The sequence below is a fragment of the Scophthalmus maximus genome, chromosome 10 (genome assembly GCF_022379125.1).
Source record: "Scophthalmus maximus strain ysfricsl-2021 chromosome 10, ASM2237912v1, whole genome shotgun sequence".
NCBI classification, from domain to species: domain Eukaryota; kingdom Metazoa; phylum Chordata; class Actinopteri; order Pleuronectiformes; family Scophthalmidae; genus Scophthalmus; species Scophthalmus maximus.
In genome coordinates this window covers 22,645,802-22,664,332 of record NC_061524.1, presented here as the reverse complement: position 1 = coordinate 22,664,332, position 18,531 = coordinate 22,645,802, and the positions used below count along the sequence as shown (strand labels likewise).

Sequence of the window (18,531 nt, the reverse complement as noted above, 5' to 3'; positions counted from 1 at the left end):
TCGTTTCACATTTTAAAACTTAACTTTCATCCTTATTTTTTAAGGGTATTGTTTATCATTCTAATCAGGCTTGATAATAATTGACAGTAATGAAACGTATTTACCGTATGAACACTTCTCTTAATGAAATCACATCAAATATTCACAAAACTTAATATAATGTTTATGTTACTTCCTCTGTTCAGAACAATTGGGGCCTCCACTTTGAATGTATAGAGCTATAACTTTTACTGTTTCATCATTATTATCATCACGGAAGTATATAGCCTTTTTCTTACTTCATACCTTCCTAGCAGAACGTTCGTCAGCTTAAACAAATCTATTTCCTTTAAGGCTTCTGTAATTATTATTTGTTTGTTTATCTCCCTAAAATTGTCGCTTTTTGATTTACCACACTCCGATTCAGACTATTTGATCTTCTCAAATCTATTTTGTAGGTTCCACAATGTGTGGTTTTACTTTGAACTTTTATTTTGAACAGCTGTGGTTATTTACTTTAAATCGTTTTCCCTTCATAACGCCTAGCTGGGAAAGAAGTGTGTTTCTTAATTTCTGCCTGCTTTATATTTAAAAATCCATTGCATTTATTTTTACAGCTTTAGTAGCTAGTTCATTTTGAGACAAAGATCTCACTCAATGGATTATATAAACATATATATATGCATTACAGTATATATATATACAGTATATACACAGGGACCAAATTTATTTTATTATCACCCATTTCTTTTCCAACACTTGTATTAACTACTTTCTAAGAAGGATTGTGTTTCTAACGCAGGGCTTCACTTGTATATGAGTGAGGTTTTATTTTTGTTTATTTATTTATCTACTGCATTGGTACTTTTTCTTAAGTTCTTTACTTTACAGTTTCATCAGATGTATCATATTTTCTCTCACTCATCAGAAATCCCAGACTGGACTTCACTGGGTAAAACAAATTGAGCTCTGGCTCAGAGAGCATGTTATGGCTTCGTCAACCAGCTGTTTATATTCTTCAGGACACTTGCTCACACATTAATACACATTCAATTTCTTTGCCTTTTTCGTCTACTTCTTGTTTGTAAAGACATACATCACAGACAGAGACAATAGATTTCTCCATAATAGACTTTTAACATTACCATTACAAATTCTTGTTGTAGCTCTCATAACAAAACCTGGAGGTTTTACTCCCAGGGCCAATGTGTATGAGCGCTGCTGGCAGACCTGAGGTCATAAAACACATCAGTGCCGGGGCCTCTGTAGTGATCTAAATGAAAAAAACAAAACAAACCAAAAACAGAGCCGAACATTTTCCGATGGGTGTAGCCCATCAGTGCTTATTGGTTGCACGAAGGTAAGCTATTTACCCACGGGACGCCTCCTCAGGATGCAGCCTCACAGGGTGGGTCTTGGTCTACGCTGAGCACACCATAAGATTAACCCGCACAACAAAACCACACTCACAGAGTGGATACATATTATTTGCAGTTGTCCTCCATACCACATCGCCAGAGCCTACCACCATCACAGGTTCAATCCAGTGGGAATAAACAACGACCAAATGTCGTATTTCAGCTCAAATTTATTATTTATTTCCAACTCCATTAACTAATTTAGCATCATAATTTAATAGGACAAAACTGAAATGGCAGTCAGATTTGGACACGTTTCACTGACTTTTAGTGTGGTTTTTGTTTTTAGCCGAATTCCTAAGTTGCTGTGGAAGACATCAGCAGCGCAAGATTGGATCAGCTGTAACTAATGCATGTTAATTCAGTAATGGCTAAAATAAAAGTTTGTTGTTCTCTTACTAACAGCAGCAGCTGTGTTCGGAGTGGTGACTTTTTACTAGAGAAAGGATCAGCTGAAGAGTCGCATCAATTTAAGAATCTCAGTTAAACTTTAAATCATATATCAGCTGTCATGATCCGGTGGATCCGAAGGATCATGAACTCCTAAGTTATAGTAGACTATATAGTTTGTTTATTTTATTATTCCCTTGTTGTACTTCTCCTTAGTTTCTGGATCGCTTGTTGTTGATTCCTGTTTTATTTTGAAGTAATGTTCCTTGTGTTCCCCACTTCCTGTTTCCCTGTCTTTTGTCTGATCACTTTACTTTGCCTGTGTCCCCTGCCCCTGTGATAGTCTGTTCCTGTTCCTGATGTCTCCTGTGCCTTGGTTCTCTGGTTTGTTTTGTATTTTGACCTCTAGTGATTGATTTTGTTATTTCTAACTAAAAGACTGTATGTGTCTTATTGTTTTGTAAAATTAAAAAAGTGTTTATTTAGCACTTTGCATTTGGGTCCTGCTCCTTTTCAACCCGCGTAGGTGCTCTCTGTTAACGCGTCCGTGTAACAACATGAACAACAACAGGCGGGCAGGTCTACTGCAACAAAATACAAACAATAGTTCCTATTCTTACGTCCTTTCTCTTTTTCAGATAACAACCTAATGTCTGACCTGTACCTTATCAGGAACCATAAAACTTGAAATCTCTAAATAACGCTACAACAAAAATCTTAGAACGCACACTTTCAGCTACTGGTGACTGATGTGCTACTGTCACCAGTGTCTGTAGCTGTGTGTCTCAGAGACAGTGGGGAGGAATAGCCTCTGAGGGACTGAGGTCGACAGTCTCTATGTCAGGAGGCTCACAGGGGGCCACTGTCCACATCTGAGGTGTCTCTGATTTCTCCTTAGAACACCACCAGAGTCTAACTGGACTTCATATGATCTAGCGTCGATGGGCTTCCACATTCTGCCTGGTCTCCAGACAGTGCAGGCTCCGAGAAGCTGCACTCTCACTTAGTCACCTGGTTTCAGATGGTCTAAGTGTCTGGCTGACCTGTCATAGTAAGCACATTGAAGGTTTTGATTGTTTTTCAGATCCTGCCGTGCACTCACAACTTTTGGCTGCAGAAGACTGGCTTTGGTGAGTAGTAGTGTTCTTGTACGGCGGCTAAGTAGTCTCTGTGCTGGACTGGTTTCCAGATCTTGTGATGGAGTGTTTCAGTGATTTAGAATGGCAAGATAGGGGTCTTGTCCAGCATCTTTGGGTTTGAGCATGAGCCTCTTTGCCGTTTTCACAGCTGATTCCGCTTTGCCATTACTCTGTGGGTAGCCTGGTGATGAGGTCTCATCCTGGAATTCCCAGTCGGCTGAATCTCTGGAAGTCTTGGTATCCATATTGCGGTCCATTATCTGAAATGACAGTATCAGCCTTGGTACCATGATACCTTGGTGTGCAAAGTGGGCTTTCAGTTTCTTTATCACTGTAGTAGACTTAGTATCTGATAGATAGTCCAATTCCCAAAATTTTAATAATAGTCCACAGTGATTAGGTAATTCCTGCTTCAAATGAGAACAGATCTGTGCCCACTTTTGCCCATGGTCTGCTCGGCATTTCATGTGGGACTAGTGTCTCTTTTTTGTTATTTATTGTCCACTGACCTGCAGATATCACACTTGGCTATATAATTCTTGATTTGGTCGTTCATGCCCAGCCAGTAAACACACTCTCTAGCCCTCCGTAGGCATCCTTCCAAACCAAGATGAGAGGAGTGTAAATGGTAGGTGATCTCGCTCCTCAGTGTCTAAGGGGTTCAGGGACCCTGAACACTATTCCTTCTTGACAGCTCAGCTCCCCCTGTAATGAGAAGTATGGCCTGATTTCAGTTGGTATGTCCTTCTTGTCATTTGGCCATCCCTGGCCCATTGTTTGAATGAGGGTCTGCAGTGTTTTATCCTCTTTAGTTTCCGCTCAGATCATGTTGAGTCTTTCCATATTAACAGTCTCTATTTCAGCTTCCACTGAGCCATGAGATGAGCACTCAGACAGATAGACTCTGCTCAATGTGTCCGCTAGCAACATGTTTTTCCCTGGGACATACACTACATCTAGATCGTACTTCTGAATGCGCAACATCATTTTCTGAAGTCTTTTCGGCACACTCAAAAGTGGTCTCACTATGGTCTCTAATGGTTTGTGATCCCTTTGCACAGTAACTTTACGACCAAATGTGTACTGGTGGAACTTTTCCATGCTCAATACCATAGCTAAGAACTCTTTTTCTATTTGGGCATAGCCCCGCTCAGTTTGTGTGAGAGCTCTACTTGTGAACGCAACAGGCTTACCCTTCTGCATGAGTGCTACGCCCAAACCTGTGTCTGGGGCGTCGCACTGTACAGTCAGTTTTCTTCTGTGCAGTAATACTTCAGCACAGGAGCATCTGCAATAGTCTCTTTCAGTTTGAGGAAAGCTTCCTTGTGTTGCATTGTCCAGTTCCACTCACAGTCTTTGTGTGTCCCGAGAGATGTGGGCAGAATTTGGCTAGCTAATTGACCATACCCGATAGCCTCTCAACAGCTTTCACTTCTGTTGGTTTCGGCATCTGTTCAATGGCACACACCTTTTCAGGATCTATCCTCAGTCCATTAGCTCTCAGGAGGTGCCCTAAGACGTTGCCTCTTTGTCTCAGTTTGAGCTTCTCCGCATTTAGTTTGATGTCCTTTTGTCTGCTCAGAAACCGCCTTAGTTTTACATCATACATCATGCTCAGCTGCCTCCTGTGTCTCACCTTGTCCTGTAATCAGCACATCATCAGCAGTGATGTATAGACCAGGAAGATCCTCCAAAGCTTGTGTGAGTTTCCTCTGAAAGATCTCTGGAGCTGGGCTTATCCCCATTGGCATCCTCAGCCATCTATAGCGCCCAAATAGAGTGGAGAATGTCGTCAGGTAGCTGGACTCATCTTCCAGCTTCACATGCCACAAACCGCTTTTGACGTCACACACTGTTAACTACATCTCCCATTAGCGTGTCCAGTGGCTGGACTGGTTTCCAGATCTTGTGATGAAGTGTTTCGGTGGTCTAGAATGGCAAGATAGGTGTCCTGTCCAGCATTTTTGGGCCCACTTTTGCACACTTTGTGTGCATCTCTGAGCTAACAATATTGTCTATTGCCACGATGTTCTCATAATGCACCTTAATAGGTTTCATGGCCTCACTGGCTGTTTTTTACCAAGCAGTGGTACGGTTCAGTCTTTGTCCACCACCTGGAACTCCAACTGGTATTGTTTCTGGTTTCTGGGATTTCGTAATTTCACTTTACATTTCCCCAGTGGCCTCAGTCTGCTTTTGTTGTACATTACTAGTACACAGCATGTACTAGTACGCATGTCTTTGCGTCATCAAGATTTGTTTCAGGATTCAGCAGGTTGATTGCCATGATATTGCAAATAGCGGCACAGTCTATTTGGAATTTCACAATATCCCTGCCCAGGAGCATGCCCACAAAAAGCTGAGTATCATTCACTTTATCACTGTCCACTGCATTCACATTACTGGTCTCTGCTTCGCTAACACAGAATTTCTTCATACTCATCACTCTCAAATTTTGCTACATTGTGCACTGGTTTCTTTTTTTCTCTGTTCTGGGTGTGTTCTACATTTTGCTGCAAAGTGGTTCTCCCTGCCACACCTTTTGCACTTTTTACCAAATGCAGGGCATTCTGTTTGCACTTTTCATCCGTTTTACCGCAAATCTCACATTCCACTGTGTTGGTGCTTTGGCGGTCATGCGCAGCTCCTTGCACTGCATGCATTTCATCCACTATCGGTCTGGAGATGGCTTTACTGTTCTCCAGAGATAGCGCTGCGGCTCTGCAAAGCTGTATGCATGTGTCCAGCAACATATTCTTCTCGCGCAGTATTCTCTCTCCCTCATGCTTGCGTTGTTAATTCCACACACAATCCGATCTCGAATGATTGAGTCTGCCACAATTGCACATTTTTGCCATCAACTTCAGTTCTGTGACATAACTGTCAATTTCACTGGCGCCTTGATTCTTAGAGAAAAACAGTATCGTTCCACGGTCTCCTTAACGCTAGGGTTGCAGTGATGATCAAATTTTTAAATAATGTCATCTCCCTTCCATGCATACTTAGCTACATCTCCCATTAGCGTGTCCAGTGGCTCTCTGCCACTCTCACCAAAAAGGTAGCTGAAAAGTTTCAGTATTTTCTTTTCATCATCGGTCGCCACAGTTGAGTCCACATAATGCATAAACTCATCCCTCCATGTCTTCCTGGTCCTCGAAAGATTGCTGGAGTCCAGACACAAACGTTGCTACTTGCTAGTAAACGTTAGCCATCTCATTCCCTCTGATGTAGTCACTGCTGTAGAATCTCACTTGTTGCACTTGTATCACGGGCTAAGATTACTTCCGCTACCACCATGTTGAATTATGCTCTTTCACACCATGAAGACGACATAATTCTATGTTTTCCACCCAATCAGGTAGTCAGATTTATTTTAAAGCAAGATGTGTTCATTCTTTTCAGTCTGTTCACTCAGGTGCGCTCTGTTAACATGTCTGTGTATCAACATGAACAACAACAGGTGAGCAGGTTTACTGCAACAAAATACAAACAATAGTTCCTCTCGTTACAAATGCAATGGTGTTTGTGTCAGGTCTGTCCGCAGAAGCTGGTGTCTTTCTCCACCTGGATTGACCACACTCGCTGGGCTCGTAACACCTGGGCTATGGCAGCCATCTTAATCCTGACCATGGCTGACATCATGGACATGGTGAGCTGCTCTCTGCTTTTTTTCAGCAAGGCCAAACCAGTATGAGGCCTACTTGAGGGGAAGGAAGCGCTGTATTGCTCTGGCTCATCTGATAGGTTTTTTTAGAAAGGCAGGTCAAAGTACAAAGAATATGGAGTCTTAGATGTTGAATATTACAGACAGCCGTGAAAACGCTTAGGAGGGCAGAGGGGTTGTATCTCATTTGTCCTGGGGAAGCCCAGAGAGACATCCCCCAGGAGGAGCTTGAAAATGGGAAGAGGGAAGTTTAGAATAAGCCTTGATTGCCTCAATGTCCTTAGATCTCAACTAAGCATGAGATGATGGTTGGATGGAAGGAAGGATAAATCAATAATAATAATTGAATGACTTTGTGTCTATTCACTGTCTAGCTGAGTTGTCTGCCTCGAGTCCCAGACTCAGGCAGCACTGTGGCTCCCTCCTCCTCTTCCTTCCCCTCCCCTTGGTCTGGCCCTCATGGTTGCCTGGAAAACCCCAAATATTACAGCTACATCGCTGTGCTGGCACTGATGGCTACCACCATGCTGGTTCAGGTCAGTCACATGGTCAAGCTCACACTGATGCTGCTCATCACTTTGGCCACTGGCATAGTGAATATCTACAGCTGGAGGGACATCTTCGACCGCTACGACAGGGCCCGCTTCCAGGACTACAGGTGAGAAGAACCCGGTATCATCTGTGAAGAACCAATCATCACATCTCTGTATGGTCATTTCAAGAAAGCGGCCTTGGTGTGTGCTCACACAAGTCTTATTTTTCATGTCATGTGTTCAATACATTAATATACACTAATGTGTTGGGGTATTTCAAACACTGTTATTGTATTTCAGCAGAAATGATCAATATCCCTATGTCCTTCTCTGCAGGTCATACCTGGTGCCCTCCAAGTTCACAATGTCAACTATGATCTTTATTATGATGGTCAGCTTCTATTATTTCTCCAGACATGTAAGTTATTGTTTTCTGTGTTCACTGTGCATCGAAGAGATGATAACATGTTTAGCAGTTTGTTTTAATGGTGTAGAGGAGTCTAACTCATGAGATAAATTCATCCTGCTGCCACCAACATCAACAGTTAGGTGCAAATTACATCATTGTCAAGATACAGAGAGAGATCTGCATGAACACCCTGAAACACCTAGGGCCCTATCATAGACCCAAAACAGAGTAGCGTCAAGCACATATTTGCTAGTTTAATACTGAAGCACTTGTACTCATCTGAGAACCCATGTTGGTCTTAAAATGAGGAGTGCTCCAATGCATTATTGGTGCATTGCTATCTTGCGGCAGGGGAAAGTGATTGTGTGATTGACCAACGAAAACCTCGTCTTAAGCCAGTGGTGTGTATTTCTGTTATTTAAAAAAAGCTAAAGCTAAAGCTAATTTTCAAACTTGTAATATGCATCTATATTGGCAGGTGCACAGCATGTATACACTCTGCTTGTTACACATGGATGATCTGCTCGTGCAAAAGGGAAAACTGTTAATAAGAGCTCTCTCTTATTACCTGATAAATCCAACCTTTAAGGATCAATCTACCACTGTGCAAGCTCAGCTGGCTTTTAAAGGGAATGCAAAATGGCATTATGACTTAGAGACTTAGTACAAACCGTTTGAATCATGCACCTTGTGAATCAACCTTTTTTTACAATATTAAATTAAAAAATTGATTTGGAAATGAACTTAATACACCTCCTCCATAAGCTCATATTGTTACAACAGAGCACCTCATTGTAAAATGTAATGTAATGTAGTAATGTAGAAGTTACTAGGATGAAATGTACCAAAACAAATCATTTTTTTTATTTAATCATTAACTTGGAAGCTATGATGATAATGATATTTTAATGTATGTATGGTGTGTAAACTCAAAATGTATGTCACAAAAGAACTCATACACACATCGTCATTTGCATGAGAAATTCTCTTTTTGAGACATATTTTCCTGACATTGACATATGCATATGGTTTGTTTCATTTGTAAATAAAGATTAGTTCACACAAAAATGCAATTTTTAAAGCTTTTTCAGAAATAGACACAGAGACACACTTCAAAATAATCATGTCAGTGAATTATTTACCAGAAAACATTTCAGTTGTGTCTGCTTTCAAATCCATAGACTAAATGCTAACACCAGTCTGTTGCTGCATGAAGGTGGAGAAGCTTGCCCGCACGCTGTTCCTGTGGAAGATTGAGGTCCATGAGCAGAAAGAGAAGGTCTATGAGATGAGGCGCTGGAATGAAGCACTGGTGACCAACATGCTGCCTGAACATGTGGCTCGTCACTTCCTGGGCTCCAAAAAAAGGGATGAGGTAAGATCCTCACAGCCACAGACACCAGATCAGTCCTTACTTGTATGTATGTATGGCGTACCTTGTTAAAAAATTAACTTTTTCACATCTTAAACAATTTTCAGTTGCAAAGTTATAATATTCAGAAAAAGGATTCTTGTGAATTACTGTATGTGTATATGTATTGGTTGTATTCTGTCCATAGGTGTATCTCATTAAATCATATCGCAGGATTTCTTGTAATTTGTAATGTGACCTGTTCTAGGAGTTGTACAGCCAGTCCTATGATGAGATTGGAGTCATGTTTGCCTCCATCCCCAACTTCTCGGACTTCTACACAGAGGAGAGCATCAACAATGGAGGGATTGAATGCTTACGCTTCCTCAATGAGATCATCTCAGACTTTGACAGTGTAAGTTGTTTTCCTCCTTCAGCTTCTCTGTGTAATTAGCTACCCACAGGCTGGGCACACAGCCTGAAACGTAGGACCAAACATGACACATATAACTGTTGGAATTAACAACTATTTATTTATATTATCTCTTATGGCAGAGAGTATAGAAGTGAATCTGTCTTACCAGACTCTGAAATTTAAAAGACTACTGAATTTTTTTGAAATGATGCATCTGATTTTTTTGCATCTCAATTCAACACTTCAAAATTTCAATAAATTTGGAAAGATGATTACAGATTCTGACAGTCCCTGCGCACTCATCTCACTGCTGGCTGCTCATAGAGACCCATGTTATTCCTCCAGCCCGGAATTTGGGTTGTTTGGATGAAACTTATGCTGTAGCTTACTCTGTGTTTTGATAACAATTCTTTTGCTAGTTATTAGTTGAAAAGTCAGAATCTGTGATTATCTTTACAACTTTATTAAAATTTTTAGGTTTTGAATTCAGATGCAAAAAATTCAGATACATCATTTCAATGCAAAAAAAGTAGAAGAAATTCAGTGCCTTTTAAATTTCAAAGTCTGGGACAGATTCACTTCCATACTCTCTGCCATAAGAGATCAAAATCATACCAAATAAATTGTTGTTAATTCTCAGTCCAGACAACAGTTAAATGTGTGTCATCTGTGCTCACCATTAGGGTTCCGTCTTGAGTAAATGCCTGAGTAAAGGTAGTTGCTGTTTTTGAAGCAGTTGGATTTTTACTTCCTGAAATTTTTACCTGTCTCCATGTCAGCTGCTGGATGAACCTCAATTCCGCTGCATCACAAAAATCAAGACCATCGGCAGCACCTACATGGCAGCATCAGGTGTCACCCCAGATGTCAGCAATGGCTACACTTGCATGAAGGTCAGCTTGGTCACAGGACTTGTTTGAGCTTCAGTGTGTGTCTCTGATTGAACCAACATGATAATAACTCTGCATTGTGGTACTGAATTTAAATTTAAACTTAATATATATATAAGGGCAGCAGAGAGGCTACTCTCCACTGCTGGAGACATCTTCTTAGTAATTATTTAAGAAATCTGTCTGTCAAACACTTCTTGTTTAGGGACCAAGAAAGTGCAGTGATGAATTTGGACCTGCATTACATTCAGTATTGATACATTATGATTTAACAACTGATAAGCGCTCTGGAGCAGCGGCATCTGGGACTCTTCATCATAAAAACACGTGAAAATACAACAACGGCGCGTTCTCAACAACAGTGCGTTAACACCAACGATGTATATTAAACAGCATATTATTCATGTGAGTGCACGTACAACGTGAGGGGTTTGAGTGACAGACTGAGAGCTGCTCTGCTGAAGTAATGGGGCAAAACACACATTTGAGTAATGTAAAAAAGCCAAAAAAATCAGCAACACCTGTAGAACATCCACGAGCCACGGGTTTGTAATAATCCATAAATTCTAATCTATGTAAGTAAGTAAGAGGGTACTTTTATTATTATTATTATGTGGCATGTTTGTAATTGGCCAGATCAACTAGGACAAAGTAAAATATTCTTCAGTTATTTTTAAAATTTCAGGAAGAAGCAGGTAAGTTTGATGGGGCAGTCAGAGCATTTGGGGGGGGCATTGCCCCATGCCCATGCCTGGAACCGGGCCCGTCTAAATGATATTGATATTATGATATAGTCCTGGACTGATCATGTCCCTTGTGCTTAAATGCTAATGCTGAGTTATGGTAATGGTGGTGTTGAGTTGTACTTGCTGTTTGTTTGTCTGACAGAAGGAGGAGCAGTCTGACAGAGAGCGCTGGCAGCACCTGGCAGACCTGGCAGACTTTGCTCTGGCCATGAAGGTCACACTCATGAACATCAATTACCAGTCATTCAACAACTTCATGCTACGCATTGGTACAATAGATGCAGACATTTTTTGTGTTGTGGTTTAGACATTATTCAACTGTGGATGTGTTGTGAATTTCCAAAATCATGTTTATTTCTATTAATTTGTTCGTATAGTTTTTATTTTAAGTCCTATTTCATATACATCCATTGGTTGAAAAATCCGGTACTCCTAATAGTCTTAATCTCGCAACATTCTCAATCAGGTCTGAACAAGGGTGGAGTGTTAGCAGGAGTGATTGGTGCCCGGAAACCCCACTATGACATCTGGGGCAATACTGTGAACGTGGCCAGTCGGATGGAGTCCACAGGAGTAATGGGAAACATCCAGGTACATAAAGGTTTTTTTTGTTGATGTTTTTTATCCATGTAAATTTTCATGTAATGCTTAAAACAAGTTTCAGCTCACTAAATATCTTAAGAAATATTGTCAGTATTAACTACACTGGCAGAAAAAAAATATTTGAATGACATTAATAAATAAATTAACATTTCATAAATCATCATTATGCAATGGCAAAACAATAAGAAATATTTTGTTTTTAGAAATGCTCTAAAATGTCAGAAGAAAACAATCGGATGATGGGCTGTCAGTTAACATAAGAAGGGAAGATATTTGTGTCTTTTAAATTATACCACTTAATTATACCCAGTCTCACGGAAAAACTGCAAATACTAGTTACAGCTTCACTGACAAAATATTTTATATCAACAACAGGTGTAATGACTAAGTCTTGTGAAAGCTATAAAAAGCCATCGTACACTGTTTGCTGAGCAGCAAACAGCAGACAGACATAGTCAGTGAGCAGCTGGTGGACATAGTGGAGCATTTAGCAGAGCCAGATGCTTTCCTCTAGAGGTAGTGGAGACCCAACACAGAGCTCTAAGATAGGGAGAATCATCAGGTGCATACAAACACCACTTTACATTAATCAACATGTTGATCTTTAACTACCTAATAGGTACTGTAGTTGTTTGAATTAATAAATGTATCATAACAATGAGATTATAGGATCTTAATAAGACAAAACTAATTCAGGGATGTTGTTGCCACTGTGTCTAAGTGGCAAAAATAGAGAGATTGCAGCTTTATGCATAGCTCTTTGCAGTTAATCCCTTTGTAACATGTTGTCATGTGGACTTTGACTTTGTAAAGTCATTAGCCTGCAGGACCTACACTGACTGAGTACTGTATTAGGAACACCTGTACACCTTCTTATCCATGCAATTAAATTTTCTGGCAGCAGTGCAGTGTATGAAATCCAGTAGATAAAGGTATGGAGGTTCATTTAATGTTCATATCAAACATCAGAGTGATGAAAAATGTGATTTAGTGACTTGAGCCTGAAACTGCTGATCTCCTGAGATTTTCACACAACAGTCTCAAGAGATTTTATTCAGAATGGAGCCAAAAACAATAAATATCCAGTGAGCAGCAGCTCTGTGAACAGAACACTGGGTTGAGGAGAGAGGTCAGAGGAGAACGGTCAGACTGGTTGGCACTGTAGGGTCACTCAGATAACCACTCTTTACAGATGTGTTTAGCAGAAAAGCATCTCAGAATGATTAACTCATCCAACCTACGGTGGACACAGACTCACCAACACTGCACAGTTGAAGACTGAAAAACATAGCCTGGTCTGATGAATCTGGATCTCTGCTGAGAATGTGGAGTCTAAAGCATGAATCCATGGTGTCAACAGTCCAGGCTGCTGGTGATGGTGTGGGAAATGTTTTCTTGAAAAAATACCAATTCTTAATAAATACCAATCAATCATGGTTTGAATAGTAGAGTATTGTTGCTGACAGTGTTCAACCATTTATGGCCACATTACCAACTTATAATTGCTACTTTAAGGAGGATAATACTCCATGTCACAAATCAGTCACCAGATGTGAATCCAGTAGAACCTTTAGGTTGTTTCTAATAAAGTCCTTGGTGAGTGTATGCTGCTGTATCTTTGATGTCAGACTGTCTGACATTGAAGTTACAAGTTTTTCAAAGTGTCAAAATGACCTGTGTGTGTGTGTGTGTGTGTGTCTGTGTGTGTGTGTGTGTGTGTGTGTGTGTGTGTGTGTGTGTGTGTGTGTGTGTGTTTTGCCTCCAGGTGGTGGAGGACTGCTATAACATCCTCAAGGAGTACGGCTTCCGCTTTGTGAGGAGGGGGCCCATCTTTGTGAAGGGAAAAGGGGAGCTGCTCACTTATTTTCTAAAGGGAAGAGATAAACAAGGCTCATTTATCAACGGCTCTTCTGTCACTCTGCCACACCAGGTGGTGGACAGCTAAGGATCACAGTCACATACACACTCAGCAGCAATCACATCTACTGTGTGATGAATGTAGAGGGGCCAGAGGACTTGACCTGACCCAAACTTCTGTTTACAGTCCAAATTGAAATACTACTGACAAGGATGCACACCACTCAATACTGAACACGTGATCACTGTTAATGGAAAGATATATGTGCCAGTGAAGATTGGATTTGAATTGGAATGTCATGTTCAAGTTGATCCACAGAATTCACAATATGGATAATTTGAAGGACTTAACTGAAAAGAAATTACAATACAATACAGAGGCACGAGATGTATTGATCCAGAGATTATATAAGTTAAAACTTATTCAAATAAAAAAAAATTAGATCATACAAAATTACTAGTTGAGGTAGGGTGGCTTACTGTAAGTGTAGCCTAGTCTAGTGATGGCTACATATTTTCATTCATGTGCAGCTGCTCATAAAAACTCCAAAATAAAAATAAGCACTGTCTTGCAATTTCTCTAAAAGAAATTCTAGATTTGCACCCATATTAAAAACTTATTATACATATTAAAATTTGTTGGCCCATGATTTAACATTTCATTAAAAAGAATTAAAACCTTAGATTCCCCACTCATTAACAGACAGACAGATTAAAAACATAACCCACTTATTGGAGCGATAGCGACTTGAAATAGAAAGAAATTAAATTTATTATATTAATTAAGTGTTTGAAGACTGTAGCAGCGTTGTCACATACTGCTGTGATTGGAAATAGCCTTGCCATTCTCACCCTCAGGCCCCGTTCAGACCTGGAATTAACATCAGGTGATCTGGTCACAATTGCTCAGGTCTAAGTACAGGTGTGAACGCACCCAATATGGATTGAGGAAGCATTTGAGATCTCACCACTCAGACCACATTAGGAGGTGGTCTGGGATGAATGTGGCCGCAGTACTAACGCAAATGTGCCCTGCGCTACAATTTCATGATGCGAAACATTGAAGGGGCGATGCATACCCTGTGCGCGTTGTATATAGGTTACTATATATATATGTACTATATTTACAATATTTCTCCTGCCACCATTTCATACTGAATTTAAGGCAATGCTATGTGCAGCGTGCTTTTCCCCACTGATGCTATTATTATCTTTCTTTCTCTCACTACCACACAAACAAACTCACCATCACCAACACTCCTATTAAACCATCCATAAAGTTTTTGCCGTCCTCGGCCACAGGCATGATTCAGCATAAACTCGATAAATACAGCTTTCACTGTGCTTAACACTGACCCTGCTCTGAGTGTAATGTGTGCGTATCATCCAGAGATATCCTCCTATTTATTATTCTGTTGTTGTTGAGTTATTTTGTACACACAGACGGGAGTGAAAACATGACCCTGCTCCTGGCTATGCAAGTGCACAGGGTAATGAACAAAATGTGGGTTTATACTTCTCAGGGTTTCCTATTGATTTGTTTGTGGCCATTATGGTAACACTTACCACCACATATTGATTTTCTATTTAGTTATTTTTTTAAATTGGTAGAATAAAAAAACAGAAATGATGTATGTTTATTTGAAAATAGTTGGGGAAGTGAGATCTGATCACAAATGGTCACAGGAGATACATTCTAATGCCAAGTGTCAATCGACAAACTCCGAGCTGTCCACTTGTTAATGGATAATTCGAGTGCATGTTATTCCAGGTGTGATCAGGGCCCAGTCACATACACAACTGCAGCTCGGTCCAAAATTAGCAATCTGTTTCAGCAACATTTTACATTGATCCGCACAGCAGAAAATCAACTACCTGTATCTCAAGACTCAAACAAAACTTTTCTAAATACAATTTCCTAATTGTGAGATCACTAAAAGTTAACTTTTTCACAAGTTTTTCTTTTGGCATTTTTACCTGTGTTTTGTGTATTTTGATCAGCATGAAGATGATGACCAATTCGAAATTATATAATTTAAATAAATATTGGCTTTATCTCTTTCCATAGATGTCTCTCAGATAAATACACACACACTGGCCTATTTGCAGACAGCCATTTCCTCTCCACATTCACACTTTGTGACTTTTGGACGTGCATTATATATTCCCATCGTTACCCATTTATGAAATACTTCCATGTAGGCCTGACAGACTGATCCGAGTTCAAAGTTTCTGTCTGTGATGTGGAAGAGGATTTGGAAGTGGACCAATGGGTGGCTTGGGGGTGATGATGTGATGACAGAATTATCTACCCCTGGCTCTGTGTGGTCATGTGTGCCATAGAGTATGTGCATGGGTATTTTTCCCTCGTGTCTGGTGAAGTGGGGACAGGTCAGATTTGTAAGTATTGTGCTCTCCTCTCTGCTCCTGGACCTTGTGCAGCACACCGCACCGCTGGATTCTAGATGATTGTGTGCCTTGAAGCTGTGTAGAACATGAAGGACAAAAGACATTCCTCCTGTCAGTTTTAGGAGAGGGACAGGTTACACATGCCAGAAATATTTACATGCTGATTGTGGATAAATGGAAGTGCCTATCACAGCTGTGATCGCCATCTTTTAATGTAGTAAACAACTCCATGGCCCTCTACAGGCAGGGGGAAGTCTACAAGTCCTTCCATGGTGCTGTGAAAGGATGATTCCAGTTTATTACTAATTGGATTTTTACTGTTTATGATAACAGTGTATGGTTGATAGCTGAGATCTGAATACACAGTGAAATCACCACGAGCAATCAGACAGGTTTGAAAACAAAAATGTTTACGTCAGAATTAACTAACAGAGAAAAAAGAAGGCAAACAGTGAAATGTCAGTTGTAATTTTCCATCACAGTTTTTAGAGTCACTTCCTGGTTCTCCTGCCATCACTGGAGCAAGGGATTTTTAGCAAGATTCCAGGTGCACTCACTTTCAGTTTGACTCCAAATGAAGTGTTTAAATTAATCTGGATAAAGCATTGTTCATGTTTATAGGAACATTAGACATAATTTAGTGACGTCAATGTGACATCTGATCTCAGACATGAATTTAATGTGTGCTCTGTTAGAAAGGCCAAAAAGGATGCATGCTCTGAACTGTAATCTTCCTTTGACTGCATGATGGAAAAAATGGCTGTTGGGAAGAACAATAATCTACACATGGCTGAGATGTGATCACAATGTGAGCAGGATTATGTGTGCATTACAGCTGCATTAAGATTTGTTCATAATCCTCATATGGCATTCAGAATCACTCATGTCTCACTTATCTAGTGAATTTTGGCCTGACATTTGTTGTCTGTGTTTTTTAGTTTCTGCTTGCTTGGTTGTGTAAAGGGCCACACACTACAAATGGGCATGGACATAGACATGCTAAGGGTTATGCAAATGCTAACATAGTTCCACGTGCAGTTGGTGGATGGTGATAGTCAAAGGTACTCACTGACACTAAGAGACCCAGGTTGTGACAGAATTAATATCACTTTAACCCATGTGGCTATTCGGATACTCTACTCTACACTTCCTCTCACGTGTTCAGCAGGCCCCCAAATTAATCATATGGGTCCCTCTACCCAAGGTAAAAGTAGTGTGGAAAGGCTTGACACCCACATCAGCAGGCACACAGAGCAGTCTGACTATCAACAGGTCTAACAAGTCAGCCTGCTCATATGAAGAACCTGAAGTCACAGACCTTTCATTTTGCTTGTGACAATGCACAAAATGTGATTGCATTTGAAGATTTTCCGACATTGTTCCCCGAACAGTTTGTTTTAGATGTAGGAGGCTTTCACGCAACAACTGTGACACACCCACCTGGCAGGAAGCAGCTGCACTGTATACGAGTTTAGGCAGCCACTGCTCTTTCCTCTGCTGATTGTAAAACCCATCTCTCTCTGTTGATTGGGATGGAAGTGCAATAGTTGAAACCTGAAGCTCTTCTCTCTCAAGGAAAGGTTCAGTCATTCCTTCCCCTTTAATTAATATTTTTATAATGTAATGTTTTGTTCAATTTAAAGAAAGGGAAAGAGGACTGAACGTGCCCTTATTGTATATAGAGTTTAGACTCTGTTTATTTGTCAGATTTATTTATTTATTTTAAATCACAGGGATATTGTCTTTTTACTTACAGACAGTGCAGAAAGTGCCAATGATTAAGGAATGGCTTTAGATGTAAAAAGAAGAAAAAAAGCCACAACATGGACGACGGCAGTTTCCATTTTTTAAAAGAATCTCAGGCTTGGGAACAAAATAGCACTTTGAATAATGAGTCAACTCTGAATTTGATTCCAGGTTTCGGTTGCAACAGAATGTTTGAGCTAAGTACCAACACAAGAACACTGAAATGCCATCTGGAGAGGCGATGCCAGCAGGGCATCAACATGATTCAATGATGTGCTTGTAGTTGTTTTCACTGTTCAGATTCTGAGAGTCAGATTTTGATTCAGAACTTTGATTCCTCCTCAAAGTTTTGTGAACTGTATAAGACATATTGTAAAGCTACTTGGCTTGTTCTGAGCAGCCAATCCCAATCCTGGATTTTAGTTGAAGAAATTTCAGTCAGTGTTCCGTCTTTCATTTCTGTCGTTTGTCATCACAGGGTGAGTTGATTAAAGAAATCCAAAAAAAAAGTCACGCCTTAGTGTCATAATTACTACAAAGTGAGAGGATACTACGACACATTGATTGTGGAAGACCTCAGCTCTACATCTCAACATCAGTCCAGGTTAACTGAGCATCGGCTAGTAAAAGCTACACCTCTGACTTCACAGCCACTGCTTCTGTGGAATTATGGCTCAGCTTGAAAGTCATCTATTAGCACATGCTTTTAGATTGAAGGAAATTCCTATGGTGCTTTGTAATGAAGAGGGGGAACCTTTCTGAGACAGACAGATGTTCACTGATTTCAGTGATACATTTTTGATGTGACGTTAATCACATGGCAGACAACACAAGGACACAGACGTAATACACATACGGTAGGTATAACTACAAGAATGAAATAATATATTACTTAATAGTGTAATTAATAAAAACACGTGCTGTGGAATAAGTAGGGGATAAGTACTTTAAAAAAAATAAACAATTACCATACATTGGGCAC

At 40.2% G+C, this 18,531-nt stretch overlaps 1 protein-coding gene across 2 annotated transcripts in view; it reads left to right on the top strand.

The window, feature by feature from the left end:
• The window catches only part of adcy3a (adenylate cyclase 3a), a 50,966-nt gene extending 35,509 nt beyond the window's left edge, over positions 1-15,457 (top strand). For both annotated transcript variants that reach the window (XM_035607500.2, XM_035607501.2), the window contains exons 13-21: positions 6,459-6,575; positions 6,965-7,248; positions 7,460-7,541; positions 8,749-8,907; positions 9,152-9,298; positions 10,078-10,191; positions 11,077-11,203; positions 11,401-11,525; positions 13,303-15,457. In XM_035607500.2, coding sequence (XP_035463393.1) covers positions 6,459-6,575; positions 6,965-7,248; positions 7,460-7,541; positions 8,749-8,907; positions 9,152-9,298; positions 10,078-10,191; positions 11,077-11,203; positions 11,401-11,525; positions 13,303-13,482 — 1,335 coding nt within the window. In that variant the 3' untranslated portion in view covers positions 13,483-15,457. The remainder of the gene's footprint in view (positions 1-6,458; positions 6,576-6,964; positions 7,249-7,459; positions 7,542-8,748; positions 8,908-9,151; positions 9,299-10,077; positions 10,192-11,076; positions 11,204-11,400; positions 11,526-13,302) is intronic.
• Positions 15,458-18,531: the final 3,074 nt, after the last annotated feature.